General features: G+C 43.0%; 1 protein-coding gene across 3 annotated transcripts in view; it reads right to left on the bottom strand.

Moving 5' to 3' along the window:
* The window catches only part of s100p (S100 calcium binding protein P), a 46,607-nt gene that overhangs the window by 10,921 nt on the left and 20,078 nt on the right, over positions 1 to 15,608 (bottom strand). For all 3 annotated transcript variants that reach the window (XM_078564550.1, XM_078564551.1, XM_078564553.1), the window contains exon 2: positions 7,831 to 7,941. In XM_078564550.1, coding sequence (XP_078420676.1) covers positions 7,831 to 7,941 — 111 coding nt within the window. The remainder of the gene's footprint in view (positions 1 to 7,830; positions 7,942 to 15,608) is intronic.

Raw genomic sequence — 15,608 nt, 5'->3', positions numbered from 1 at the left:
TTCCACATTTATGTTAGAAATTGATAATGATTCCAGCATATTCTTATTGGATGCATTCTTTCCTATTAAATTAAAGTTCTTGCCCAGGGGAAATGTCTGTTGTGTCATGGCCACTAATACACCAGAGAAAGCTAAGCATATTATCCCCATTTAAAACCAGTTAAAAAAATCTCACACGTGTCCAGCGCTTGCAACGTAATGGATGACCACCCTCTCTGGTTTCCTTTGTAGATCCATTTCCCTCAATGGACCAAATTGTGCGGCTGGGGATTTATTTTTTCAAGATAAAGACTGAAATAAGACTAATTGGTTTCTGTCTTTTATAAAATAGAGGGGGGGGGGGGGTAAATTTCCTTAGCTCTTCTCCTGTCAGAAACCCTGTTTCACTAAATTTCTGCCAAGGTTGCAGCACCAGTGCGTGAGAAAGTTCATTAAGGGAAACTCTTGCAGAAGAGTTTCCCTTAATAAGTGATTTGCAAAACCGAAAGTGCCATCTTTTCACGTTACTACCAATAAGAAAATGTTGGTACTGGTGCACTTGGTACATAATACTGGTTATGACTAGTGGAAACTATTGTGGGAGAGATCTTGACAAATTAATTCTATTGTTGTTCTCACTTACAATTTGCCAATTACATAAATGTTTTAATTGCTGAAATTTCCATCTCTCATAACAGGTTTTGTGGGAATTCACACAACTGTCAGGAATTTTATTTTTCTCCTACAGCTATTTATCAAAACAGAGCATCAATGGGAGTTTGGTTCAGTGGTAATACTTCTGTCTCTGAATTAGAAGTTTGTGATTCAAACTATAATATGGTTTTGAGCACATTACCCAGGTTAACAATTCTGTTTAGCATTAAAGGTGCTAAAGGCTGCATTGTCAGGGATGCCATCTTTCAGGTCAGGTGTTACACCAAAGTTTCATCTGCTGTTCAGATAGGTATGAAAATAAACACATTCAATAATAAGGCTCTTTGAATGCTTACAATGTGTAGCAATATTACAGAATGGGCATATTTTCAAGCTGACAACCATTGTCACATTGACAAATGAACCTCTTGTCACACTGGCATCTTAATGACAATTCAAACAACAAATCCTCCAAACACATCTATGTATGCACATTTACTCACATACATAAAGGTCTGCAGGTTGGGTATTTGGGAATCAATGTATGCACACTTGAAACTGCCAAACTAAAACAGGAGGAAGCACCTGGATGTCAAGCTATTGAGGCCCTTTGGAATGGCTGCATGGGTATCTTGGGGAATCAGAGCATCGGAGGAATGGCTGAGAGTGAAATTTGAGGACTCCTTTAAGCTCAAGGCAAACTTAATCCTGTGTACAGCTCTTTTCACTCAGACGCTCACTTGAATTTGGCTGCCCAATGGAACCATATCAAGTCGGAAATATCCACAGAGAACCAGTTAAACAACAAGTGCGATGTCCAATGATTTTCCGCCCACCGGCTCACCCAAATTATTACTTGTACGACCAGAATTTGTCTTTCCAAATTATTTAAGCAATTAGGTCCCAATGTAAATTTAGAGTTTCTTATATTCCAGTCAGAACACACGTAATCAATCAATCCATTAATAAAAACTAATCTTTTTACGTGTCCACCCTTAAGGACTCCCTTGAAACATACCTCTTTGACGGAATCCTCCTCATCTCTACTTCTCCTGCTTGTTATACGTTAGACTTGACAAAGACCATTAAAGGGTTGTCTGGAGAAACTCAGGAGATCTACCATTAACAACCACTAGGGCCATACCGGTGGAGCGCCACATGTGACCAGTCCTGGAATTACATCTGCGCGCCAAGAAAATTCCGGACAACTGGTGTTTCCAGATTTCGGAGTTCCGAATTTGAGAGGTTATAGTGTAATTTATCAAATTAAATTTATTTATTTCTATTTGTCATGACTTCATAATTTGAGAATTCCTGACATAAAGGGCTGAATGTTTGTTGACCTGGAAATGGACCTGATGTCAGGGCCCCAAACCCGTGTCACATCAATGCCAGACACATTTCAAAAGACAGGCCAATTAGTGGTCAGCCAGGGCAGGGAAGAAAGGGGCAGTTGCTGCCAGGGCTGTGACAGCACACAAAAGGGGAGCGAGTACTGCGCTGCAGGCTGCATTATGCTCAGGTTTCCACAGGCAGCCTGAAATGATCCTTACATGCAAAAGTTTAGTGCCGCTGTGACTTTCAATGCCATAGGTGAATGTGATGTCTGGGGCTAGCATGTCACACAAAGATGTCACAGTGGCTCATGAAAGGTGAAGTCTCCAGGCACTATGTCTCAGTCATTTGTAGGTATGTCATTCTGACACTGTACACATGATTGGCAGGGTATGGCCTCCACCTGCATCTCTGTGCCTGCCCTCAGCAGCCCATTGCTCCTCAGCAGGTTGGCCTCCTTCAGCCACTTCCCTGTTCAGCTGCCCTCTTCCTTCTCCTCCTCCTCCTCACTGGAGGAGATATCTCCAAGAGAATAAACTATGCCTATTTGTACTCAGCAGCAATGCTGAAGCGATGTTAGATTACAATGTCAAACAGTTTACAAACACTGTGATGAGCAATACCCCTGATACCATCCAGGGATTCATGCACTTCAAAGATTTGCCTATGAAACAGCCTTCAGCTAACGTCAGGCATAGATCCACCTCCAGCCTATATATTCACCCCTTTCCAACAACAAAAAAAATGAGGTTCCCAAATGATGTGTTTCACGTGCAGGCAATGTATTATGGCATTGGGGATGTATTATTGCACTTGATTTGACTGTTAATAAGCTTTAACTATCAATAATTAGTCATTTCAAAATGGCTGTGCAGACTCCCAATTTCGGAATCCACCTGTATCATTGTTGACTGGCGGGTTGATATCGGGTTCACGACCCGACGTCACCACATCAGATATCACGCTCCTGGGGGACCAGAGCAGTCCTGTTTTTGGGGTGCAAAATTCGGCCCTTTGTGTCAGTCTTCACTGTAGAAGACACAAACAATATCCCAGAAATAATTGTAAATCAAGAGGTGAAAGGGAGAGAGGAACTTAAAATAATTACAATCACCTGGGAAAAGGTACTGAGCAAATTATTAGAACTAAAGGCTGACAAATCCCCTGGTCCTGATGGACTTCATCCTAGGGCCTTAAAAGAAGTGGTTTCTGAGATAGTAGATGTGTTGGTTTTAATTTTCCAAAATTCTCTAGATTCTGGAAAGATCCCATCAGATTGGAAAATAGAAAATATAACACTTCTATGCAAGAAAGGAGGGAAGTGGAAAGTAGGAAATGACAGGCCAGTTAGCCTGACATCTGTCATAGGAAAAATGCTGGAATCTATTAGTAAGGAGGTTAGCAGGGCACTTAGAACACCTTAATACAAACAGGCAGAGTCAACGTTGTATTGTGAAAAGGAAGTCATGTCTGACTAATTTATTAGAATTCTTTGAAGTAGTAACAAGCAATGTGGAAAAAGGGGAACTCGTAGTGTGGCGTACTTGGGTTAAAAAAGACATTTGACAAGGTGCCACATCAAAGGTTGCTACACAAAATAAGAGCTCATGGTTTAATGGGCAACATATTAGAATGGATAGAAGATTGGTCAGTTAACAGGAAACAGTACGGATACAAATGGGTTGTTTTCAGTTTGGCAAGATGGAACAAATCGAGTGCCACAGGGATCAGCGCTGGGGCTTCAACTATTTACAATTTATATCAATGACTTGGAGGAAGGGACCAGATGTATTTTTGCTAAATATGCTGATAACACAAAGATAGTTTGGAGAGTAAGTTGTGAAGAAGACATAAGGAGGCTACAAAGGGACATAGATAGGTTAAGTGAGTGGGCAAAGGGATATGGATAAGTTAAGTGAGTGGGCAAAAAATTGGCAGATGGAGTATAACGTGGGAAAATGTGAACTTGTCTACTTTGGCAGGAAGAATTGAAAAGCAGCATACTATTTAAATGGAGAGAGATTGCATAGAGGGATCTGGACATCCTGGTACATGAATCACAAAAGTTAGTATGCAGGTACAAGTGATTAGGAAGACAAATGGAATGTTGTCGTTTATTGCAGGGGAAATGGGATATAAAAGTAAGGGAGTTTTGCTACAACTGTACACAGTATTGGTGAGACTACATCTGGAGTACTGTGCACAGTTATGGTCTCCTTATTTAAGAAAGGATATAATTGCACTGGAAAAAGTGCAGGGAATGTTCACACAACTAATTTTAGAGATGAAGGGGTTGTCTTATGAGAAACGGTTGGGCCTGTATTCATTTGAGTTTAGAAGAATGAGAGGTTATCTTATTGAAACATACAAGATCCTGAGGCGAGTTGACAGGATGGGTGCTGAAAGGATATTTTGTGGGAGGAAATAGAACGAAGGAACACATTAAAAATAAAGAGATTCTCTTTTAAGACAGATGAGGAGAAATATTTTCTCTCAGAGGGTCGTTAGTCTGCGGAATTCTCTTCCCCAGAGAGCAGTGAAGGTTGGGACATTGAATATTTTTAAGGTTGAGTTAGATAGACTCTTCATTGACAAGGGAGTCAAAGGGTATAACAGGTAGACAGAAAGTAGATTTGAAGCCAGAATCAGATCACCCATGATCTTATCAAATGGCAGAGCAGGCTCGAGGGGTTGAATGGCCTATTTCTGCTTCTAATTCGTATGTTCATACGTGGGAATGGGCGATGGCAAGAGGGGTGTCCATCCAAGACAGGGGAAAAGATCTGAACATTTTCAGGTGACAAATGGAGCTTCCTCCTCTTTGGTTTTTTCATGCCAGAGCAGTAGCTCTAAGGGTCTGCTTCAGTTCTGCAGAAGCACATAATGACAGAGGCAATGACAGGGGCAACGTCACATAACCACGTTCTTATGTCACCCACAGGGCCAGATGTGGAGGGGGAGGCAGCATTTGCCAGAGCAACAGCATAGGTGTCATCTACAGAGGAGGAAGATACAAGCAAGCATGCACCGTCAAGTACACTCTCCACCAGCGCAGACACAGGCACCTTATTAGGATCTTAAGCGATCGTAGAACTGGTGGCACATGGTGAGGAACATGTCTTGGAGGTGGTGAGTGAGGCAGTGGCAACTGTGGGCAGTTTTCCCTTGGAGGATGGAGGACAGACACAGCTGTGCTCAGATGGACAGGAATGTTAAGCCATGGCTGTCATACACAAGGCATTTCTTCCTAGAGCAGTAGGAGGAGATGTATGCCCAAATGTAGGAGTTTCCCCAAGGCTGTATGGAGTCATGGGCAGAGAAGAGAGGAGTCTATCCATGACAATGTCTCAGGATTATGAGCACATGAGTTCAACCATAGAAAGAGTGGTCAACCTCCTGGAGAGCTATATGCAGTATCAAGCTGAGTGGATGCAGGAACAGCATAATGACTGCCAGACACTGAATGCCACTTTATGTCACATTGACTAGTCAGTGGCACTGATGGTGCAATGATATATGGCATGAATGCCAGGTGTGCCCCAGCTGGTTGTCTGTCCACTCTGATGTTCAAGACGGCCATGAAAGGGCTGAGGCAGGTGAGAGGCACACCCCTCAAAGGAACCTACATCATCTGATGCCCCCCTTGGCCCCTCTGAGGCAACAATGCAGGAAGGCCCTGAAGCAATATCTGCCCCTTCATTGTTGCAGGTGGGGCAACCTAATGAGGCTTCCAACCCGACATCAAGGACAACTGGCACAGGCATCTCAGCCTCATCTACTCCCTTGTCCTCAGTCTCATGGGTAGCACCCTGTAGGAGCAGCTGAGATCAGATCTCTCCATGCTGGTAATCTTAGGGTTTGGTTCATTAGGGTGACACTTCTTATGCTTTTGATATGTTTAAGTTAACCAATGTACTTCAATGAAGAGAATCATGATTTTAGCCAGGCTTGTGTAATCTCACAATTGATGGATTAAAAGGCAGACAAATTGAGAGTGTGGAATAGATGAATATGAGTGTGTTAGTTCAAGACTGGTCTTTCAGTCAATATGAGGAGCAGAGAAGCCTCCAGGATTCATCTGCATGGTGGATTTGCACCCTCCGCCATAGAAAGATGAGGCCATGAGCCACTCATCTTTCAGGATGAGGACCCAGCAGGAGAAAAGTGCTTGGATGTCCTTTCCATCCTAATTGATGTCTTGAGGCCTGAACTGGATCTCTACACTGGAGGGTGCTCCCTGACTGGTCAAGGTACTAGGACTGCATCTTGAGCAGTTCAGTGGCCTACTCAGTTGTGGCCCTTGTACTGAAATGGCAGCAGTTGTAGCACTTCTGTGTCTCCATCAAAGGGTTGCATATGGGTGTGAGCAGTGATCTCTTCAATGGATTGCCCTTATCCCAAGCAGCCATCCATGTAGTCTCTCAAGTGACATGAGCAGCTGCTGCACCTGCCATTGCCCAAGGGTGAAGGAGTCATGGTAGTTGCCCAAATACAGTGTATAGATCTGGAGAAAATTCTTTTGGTGGTTGCACATTAGTTGAACTTCGAGAATGGAATCCCTTCCTATCAATGAATGCCCTGGCTGCTTTGCCAGTCAGTGCCTTGATGGCCACATGGATGCAGTCAACAACTCCTGAGGGAGTCCAATGATGCCTGTGTAGTCCTATTGGTGGTGAACTCAACGTAACCTGATACCTCCTGCAACAGGGCATCCATCACCTCCTGTAAGCTGTAATTGACAGCAGACTGAGGGATGCCAGTGAGGTCAGCTACTGCCCCTGAGAAGGATCCAGAAGTAAAGAAGTTCTGTGTCATGGTCACTGATAGCTACTGGCAGGATGTGCCAATATGGCCCTCCACCAGCACACCCAACTCTGCTACCATCTGCCTCGGTAGGTTTACCTTCAGTGACATTGATCCTTTGTTCGATTCAGAAAAATAATTTGTTGTTGAAATACCCGATTGGAGTGTATCCCATTTGTTCCCTCCCTCGTCCATCACCTCTGCGTGCTTCAGTGCCATTCACAGCTCTTGATGTGTGAGCAATTACTCCTCATTGCTGCTCGTCCTAAATCTACGCAGCTCAGCCACATCTCCACATTTTGGCCTTCCTTGCCTCTAGAAGCAATGTTACAGCTGCCTGGACCCTGCCACCAGGCTACTGTAGGGTCACTCCTCCAACTCCAAGCGCTCCAGTGTCTAGAGCTTCCTCTATGCTACCTTTGCACACTCACTGCTGAACAGCTCTCTGAGCCATTCCCCTTTGAATGGATGTAAAATGGACCTGTCTCCATGACTCTTGCTGGGCTGCAGCCCCCTACTCTAGCACGTGATCCCAGTGCCTGCAATCAAAAATCGCTTTCTGGTCTTTTAAGTGGCTATTGATGGCCTCAGTTCCATACTTAAGTATGGAGGCGCAGCGCTTGGGTGCCTTGCTGGCACATAGTTCCTGACGCCTTTGCAAAAAAAAAAAACAATCCATGGGAGCCGGCACTCCGCACTTATATTCAGGTTTGTGTACTCGCCAACCTCGGATCAAATATTCTGCTCAAAGTTTATAACTATCAGTCCCTGCAGCTTTAAATGGAATAGACATATCTTATACCTGTAAACCTCTTGAACTGATCGAAGGTGGGTGACAGAAGCTTTCAGGTAGAAAGATATAATTTGCGGAATCCGCTGGAAGTGAAAATTTACATTTAGTGTAAAAATATCACTAAACTGGTAAAACTTCACGACAGACATAAATATTTGAAAAGTTTGATATTTGTTGAGCTCCCATTCCCCTAAATGCCTGCTGGGTTACAAACATATTTACTACTTTTGTTCCAGAAAGGAGGAAAGACAGTAATTAGATCTTACCTCCCTTGTTGTTCTCTGTGTTGTGGCCTGGACCACAAAAACATCGTAGGCGCTGAAACACCACTGGTACATCTCACAGAGGAGGAAGAAATCACATTGCGTCGAAGGGACCTATTGAAGGGAAAATCCCTGAAATCCATTAGAACAGACTAGTTAAAAAAAACTCAAGAGTTTTACAGTCTCCCTGCAGTTTAGGGACTCAAGTCATGTAATAGCAGTGCTCATTGGCAAATTCTCATAATCTTTTTCCTTAATGGGTTCTATTTTTCAAGCGAGGTTGGTTTGTTTTTGATTATTTGATGCAATATGTTCCTTAGGAACTAGTTTACTTTAATAAAACTGCAGTTTCATTATGACTTAAAGCCCCATCCTGCACAAGTTCTCTGGTTGGTCCTGACTGAGGCAGCCATAGCAACGTGATGAGGCACACAGGTGCTTCTATGCAACAAATCATTGCTCATGTGGAAAGTAAACTTTGTGCTTAAGCTTCTCTGTTGATTAAGAGCTCTGGTTTACCAGATGGGGACCAGTGGGAAAACAAAGAATTGGAGACAGGAAATCACTACGTGTCTCTGGAGTTTCTAGATTAAAACCAGAACCGTGACAGCATGAGTGTAATTCTGTAATAGTTCAGGAACCTCCTTCCTTACATTTTCCAGCAAGGGACATGAGCATGACAACCTAATTAACAAATGACATCATGGTGCAGTACATTGTCCCAGTGCCTCCTTTTTGATAGCAAGCAATGTCACTAGGGTTAGGTGCATTTGATGTTTGTAACATGAGGGTCAATCCAATGAACATGATAGTAAGCAGTTTATTCATGTGTGTTCTGTCTGAAAGCAGATCTTTTGTTAATTGTCTGCTGATACTTCATCCTGAGCTGTTTTCTTGGCAGCTTTTGTCAGCGATGGTTTTCCATTGTCTTCCACTCTCACAGGCAGGGATATGTCAGAGTGGGAGTACAACCCACATTGTTGGTGTTATTCTGAACCAGACACTAGCCACTTGAGCTAACCGGCCCACATTAGGGTGCATATTTTAATCGTTAATCGAAAAAATCGTTACACTGGGGCACTGCGATCAAATAAAAAAAATAGACTCATATCTTCCGATCAGGGTTGGAACCCCTGTTTCAGATCCTGATCAGACAAAAAGCTAGCCACTTGCCTTATTTTTCAGACAAATCTTCCAATAGAGGATCATGCAGAACTCACTCAGTGCAGGGAACCTCAGAGGGTGCAGCAGAGAGAATCCATGCAGAAACCACGCTCCCTTTTTACAGCACTAGCTACTGTATTCTGGTAGGAGTTAAAATGTCCCAAAGCTTCTCAGTGAGTTAGTGTATGGGTGACTGTGTAGGTGTGCAAGAGGTAGAGAGGGTGAGTGTTGTAATTATAGTTTTGATAAATGTAGGACTGTAGCTTTAAGAATAACCCTGTGTTGTAAGATCACATGATTTGTGTAAACCCATAGGCTTGCAGCATGGGAAACCTCTAGAAGAGATTTCTTCTTTAGTTATAGAGTCAGATGCACATATGTAGCTACTTTTGCTGTTTTGTAAATAAAGCTCAATGTTTTCACCAAGAAAAGTTGCCTGGAAAATCAACTCTATAACAAACTGGCGACGAGGATAAATCAGATATGGTGCTGTCCCTCGCCCAGCAATTGTGAGTATCTAAGATAATTTTTAAAAAAGGAAGATATACTTATCTGAGATACAATGTTTGGCAGAATCGGTCCCATTGAGCCAGCCACAGAGGACTGGTCTCAATATATAGAACATCTTGTGTTCTACTTTCAAGCCAACGAAATCAATGGGGAAGAAAAGAGGAGAGCGATTCTCCTAAGTATTTGTGGGAGCAAGACCTACAGTTTGATTTGAAGCTTGATGGCCCCCAGTGCCCCGATTTGAAGACCTTCAGTGAATTAGTGGACCATTAAGGGACATTTTCAACCCAAACCCTCAGTCATAATGCAAAGGTTCAATTCATGGAATAGAAACCCGGGGGAAAACCATTGCTACCTATGTGATGAAATTAAAACAACTAATGGAATATTCTGATTTTGATGAAACCCTGAATGATATGCTCAGGGACCGTTTGGCCTGTGGCGCGCAAAATGATGCTATTCAGTGAAGATTGCTGGCTGAAGTAGGTCCTGATTTTAAGAAAGCGTCAGAAATAGTGCTTGATGGAAAGCGCTGTAAGGGATTCACAAGCAATTCAAAGTACACAAAATGGCTTTGTTTTCCCAGTTGGGCAGGAACAGTCAGCCGAAAGGAGTGCGAAGAGCTGGGACTCTGCCACGAAGCAGGAAACAGCCCCTGCTAACCGAAAATTTAGAGGAAACAGCATAGCGGCAAATTCAAAAACTAATTGTTATTGACGTGGAAATAATCATACTCCTAACGATTGCTGATTTAAAGAGGTAGAGTGCTATCTTTGTCACAAAAGGGAACACATATTGAAACATTGCAAAGTGGGATTAAAACAGGCTTCCAGGCAACAAATGAAGTCAAATGAAGTATATAATGTGGAAGAACCAAAAACAACCAATTCTTACATTTATTCCTTATTCAACATGAAAGTTGGGAAGACAGAGCCAATCACTGTCACTTTACAGGTGAATGGAAAACCCTTAACAATGGAAATTGACACTGGTGCTTCTTCCACTGTAGTAGGGGAGCACACTTTCAGATATTTAAATAAGGGTGCTCAACAATTAAATTTGGAACCAACTTCTGCCAAGTTGAAAACATATACAGGCGAAGAAATCCAAGTAAAGGGTATTACCAGTGTATCTATTTGTTATAGACACCAAACAGCACAACTACCAGTGATGGTGGCAGAAGGTGAAGGACCAAGCCTTCCAGGTTGTGATTGGTTGAAAGAGATTAAATTAAACTGATCCGAAATCTTCCAGTTGCGAGTAGGAGGACTGCCAGAGCTGCTAAAAAAATGACAGTGTCTTCCAGGAAGAACTGGGAAAAATCAAAGGCCTACAGGCCAAGATTTACATGGACTCAGAAGCAACTCCTTGCTTCTTGGAAGCAAGACCGGTGCCATATGCTGTGAGAGAGAAGGTTGACACTAGGCTGAACCGGCTAGAGAGGCTGAGTAAAAGCGGTTCAGTTCTGAGAGTGGGCAGCACTTATAGTCCCCATCCTAAAACCGGATCAGACTGTCAGGATCTGTGGAGACTAGAAGTTAATGGTCAACAAAGCAGCCAAACTGGACAGGTACCCTATTCCCAAGATTGAAAACCTCTATGCCAAACTAGCATGAGGGACAACGTATACAAAGCTTATGAGTCATGCATATCAGCATCTTGAGCTGGATGATGCCTCCAGAGAACTTGTGACCATAAGCACCCACAAAGGGTTATATCAATACACATGCCTGCTCTTCAGTGTTTCTTTAGCCTTGTCCATTTTCCAGTGGACAATGGAGAGCTTGCTACAAGGACTACCTCAAGTTGTGGTCAACCTATACAATGTATTAATAACTGGATTCACAGAAATGGAACATTTAGCTAATCTGGAGTCCTGAAATGATTTTTAGAAGCAGGAGTGTACCTAAAGAAAAAAAGAAGGCTAATGAAGTCATTTATTTGGGCCGCTGGGTAGATGGCCAAGGGTTGCACCCTGTTGAAGAGAAGGTTAAAGCAATCAGAGAGGCACCTGCATCTAATAACGTCTCTGAACGTAAATCATTTTTAGGGCTGGTAAAGTATTATGGCCAGTTTCTACCAAACTTATCAATGGTCCCAACCCCTTTACATTAGCTGCTAAAGAAAAAACAGCGTTTGGTTTGGAAGTCACCCCAGGAAGAAACCTTCATGAAAGTCAAACAGTTCTTCTGCTCTTCAAATTTGTTGGTACACTACGACCCGAGAAAGGAATTGGTGCTAACCTGCGATGCGTCCCCTTATGGAGTGCGAGCGGTACTATCTCACAAGATGGACGATGGTGCAAAAAGGCCGATAGGCTATGTATCCAGGACACTTACCACAGCCAGAAAAGGATATTCTCAGATCGAAAAGGAAGGTCTGTTGATTATTTTTGGTGTAAAAAAAATTCCACCAATACATGCATGGGCGACACTTCACGAGAGTATCAGACCACAAACCACTCTTGGGTTTGCTTAGCGAAGAAAAGGCTATCCCTCCCATAGCTTCTGCACTAGTTCAAAGATGGGCCCTAATTTTAGTGGCATATGAATACACTTCTGTGCATAGACCAGGGATTCATTCAGCAAATGCCAATGCCCAAAGTCGTCTTCCTTTGCAAGAGAACAATGACCATGTCCCAATCCCCCAAGAGCTCGTATTAACAATGAATTTCTTGGATTCCTCACTAGTCTGTGCCAGGCAGATAAGAAACTGGATGAATTGGGATGCAGTCCTGTCTCGAGTGACAGACAGGAAGTGTTACATGGATGGTCCCAGGAACCAGTCCCTGATGAATTGAAGCCATTTTTCAACTGAAGACACAAAATGAGCAGTCAAGGTGGAATCCTGTTATGGGGTGCGCAAGTAGTAGTTCCTTCACAAGGAAGGGAACCGCTCTTAGTAAAGTTACACAGTGCCCATCTGGGAATCTCAAGAATGAAGTTGAACGCGCAAAGTTATCTTTGGTGGCTGGGAATGAATGGTGATATTGAGAAGGTGTTAAACGCTGTAAACAATGCCAACAACACCACAAGTTGCCGGTGGAGCCCCATTATACCCATGGGAGTGGCCAGGTAGGCCCTGGGTGAGATTTCACATAGATTACGTTGGTCCTTTTCTTGGAACCATGTTTCTACTGATCATAGATGCTCATTTCAAGCCGTTAGACATATATGAGGTAAAGTTGCCAACGTCGGGCGCTGCAATAGAAAAGTTATGCCAAAGCTTTTCTATCCATGGATTGCCAGAAGTAATCATCTCAGATAATGGTACTGCGTTTGCTAGTGCTGAATCTCAAAGACTTGTCGGCTTAAATGGTATCAACCATGTGAAGACTGCACCATACCATCTATCATTTAACGGACTGGCGGAAAGAGCAGTACAAACTTTTAAGCCAGGAATGAAAAAATTAACAGGTGAATAGTTGGAAACTAAACTTGTTCATTTCCTATTTCACCACAGATCAATCCCCCACACTACTACAGGTGCAACACCTGCAGAGTTACTGATGAGACGCCGTCTTCGGACAAGGCTAAGCCTGATACTTCCCAATTTGGAGGGGAAGATGGAGAAAAGTCAAGGGAACCAAAAAGCGACTCATGATTTGCTTAATCATGAGTGACAATTTACTGTTGGAGAAGCAGTATATGTAAGGAATTTCGGTGGAGGACCGAAGTTGTTACCTGGTAAAGTAGGGTCTGTGACTGGACCATTGTATTACCATGTAGAAGTGGAGGGCTGGATCACCCATAAGCACGTGGATCATTTAAGAAGAAGGGAGATGCCCAAACAAAATGATGTTCCACCTGTAACCATTGTTGAACCTGTGGTTCCTGTTGAAGTTGTTCAACCAAAGATAGACATGCCCAATGTCTCTGTCGGAGTGGACAATACTGAACTGCCTGTGCCTAATGAGGTATCTGATGTTATTACGGTTCCTGCCAAAGATTCGGAAGCCGCGGAGCTACAATGTTCCGCACAAATCAGGAAACCAACTGAGACTGAGCTTATAATTTCATGACCTGTGTAAATATTGTAATGTCATGAGATAAATATCCTTGTAAATACAAAATGTACAGAAAAGTTAAAGGGGGAGGAATGTAATAATTATAGTTTTGATAAACTTAGGACTGTAGCTTTAAGAATAATCTTGTTGTAAGATCACATGATCTGTGTAAACCAATCAGTTTGCAGCGTGGGGAACCACTAAGAACGAATTCTTCTTTAGTTATAGAATTAGATGCAGACATGTAGCTGCTGTTGCTGTCTTGTAAATAAAGTTCAATGTTTCCACCAAGAAAAGTTGCCTGGATATCAACTCTGTAACAGTGAGCTAAGTGGGTAAGGAGGTTGGGTGACAGCTGGGTAGGATGGTGAGGACGGGGTTGAGGGGGAGTAGATAGTCAGAGGGCAGATGGGGGGGTCAGGGGGAGTTGAGTGCTGAGGGCTAGTCAGGTTAGGGGGTCACGGTGGTCAGTTGGATTGTGGGGGTTAGTCAGGTTGTGTCAGGGGGAGCTGGGGGTCAGGAGGGGAGATGGAGGGTGGGGGAAGGTTGGATGGAGTCAGGGCATCGGGGGAAGCTGGGAGAGTCAGGTGGTTGGGCGAGTTGGGGGGGTCAGGGAGATCAAAGGGGTGTTGGTGGGGGAGTCAGATGATGGGGGCTAGTCAGGTTGGGTCAGGGGGTCTAGGGGAAATTTGGGGGGGCTAAACTGTATAATTTATCCAGGAGTTAGATTAGGATTTTTCTGTCTAACAAATCCCGGGTAACTACTCAGGTAAGTAAGTCAGAGCCGTCCAAAGTCTCTGACTCTAACTCAGAGTTGGAGACTTTTTTGTAGGTCCTGTGGAGCGGGGGATTTGCCCATTGGAAGTTCAAACTTCAAGGCAACTGGGTACGTATGGTCTCCAACGATTCAGAGACTGGAAGATCTGGGCTGTAATATCCATGAAAATAGATTACTAAATTGTAGAATTTTTCTGAATCACAATGATTAAGATCACAGACACATACTTATCTCATAAATTTTATCTCACATTTTATTTGTAATGTTACAGCTATAGAATAGTAAAAGTCTTGTGTAGGCTACAGTTACTGCACCTCCCCTTTGACTAAAGTCAAAGGTTTTCAGAGCACACTGTTCCTGGCTATTGTCAGTTATTGGGTTGCTTCATAAACTAACATGAGACACTGGGATTGATTTTGGTGTGGAATGCTGGTCAAGTGGCTGCTGGATGGGGTATCCATTCCACCTGTCCAATAACTTCAGTGATAGTTCCATATGAATTTTGGTGCTCAGGCCCCATTATAAAGAACAGGCAAGTTCCCGCAGCCTATAATGCTGCTTACAGGCAGTTTGGCCTTTGGGAGGATGGGAAATTCAACAAGACAAGCACTCATCCTGGGTATGTAGCAGAAGGGGATGGTTGAAAGCATTGGTGTTTAAGCTGATAAATAGATATAAGTGGAGGGAAATTTTATACATACCCATAGCTGCAAGGAAGATTCATTTATGGAAGATATAACAAGTCAAAACTCTCAAGAAACTGAAGAAAAAAGAATAAGTACCAGACCTGTTTTCAGTTTTCTCTGATTGCAGTAATGGATAATTTTAAACAATGCAGTAATAACTTCCCCCCAACCTTCAGTACCCATGGCTTGTGGATAGACTGAGCTCATAGCGATGACAGCACTGATTGACATGAAAATGGCACTGGGTGTCTTAATGATATCAGTAAAATTCTGTTTAAATAATTAAATTACAACTTTGCCTAACCTTGGCAAAAATGCTGGTCAATTAAGCTGAAGTCTGTCCAAAAATGGCAATAGATGAACCTTCAATGGTATGTCAGCAAACTTTCCTCCCTGATTTTCATTCCACTGCTGATCCATTTACAAGTGCAAACAGGGTGGTAGCGAGATGAAAAGGGCCAATGAAAATTTAATGATTTCTCTTCAAATGGGAGAGCAGAGATTGGGTATTTTGGGGGGCTGAGTAATTAGAAAATGAAATAGAGCATTAGCCCTCTCTTACCTGGTTATTACCCAGTTTGCTGAAGAGTGCAGGCTAAATTGTCTTTTTCAGGTAGTTCAGCTACTTAACAACAAT

The sequence above is a fragment of the Cetorhinus maximus genome, chromosome 19 (assembly GCF_964194155.1).
Source record: "Cetorhinus maximus chromosome 19, sCetMax3.hap1.1, whole genome shotgun sequence".
Lineage (NCBI taxonomy): Eukaryota > Metazoa > Chordata > Chondrichthyes > Lamniformes > Cetorhinidae > Cetorhinus > Cetorhinus maximus.
Note: the sequence above shows the minus strand (reverse complement) of the source record. Positions and strands in the feature narration are given on the sequence as shown.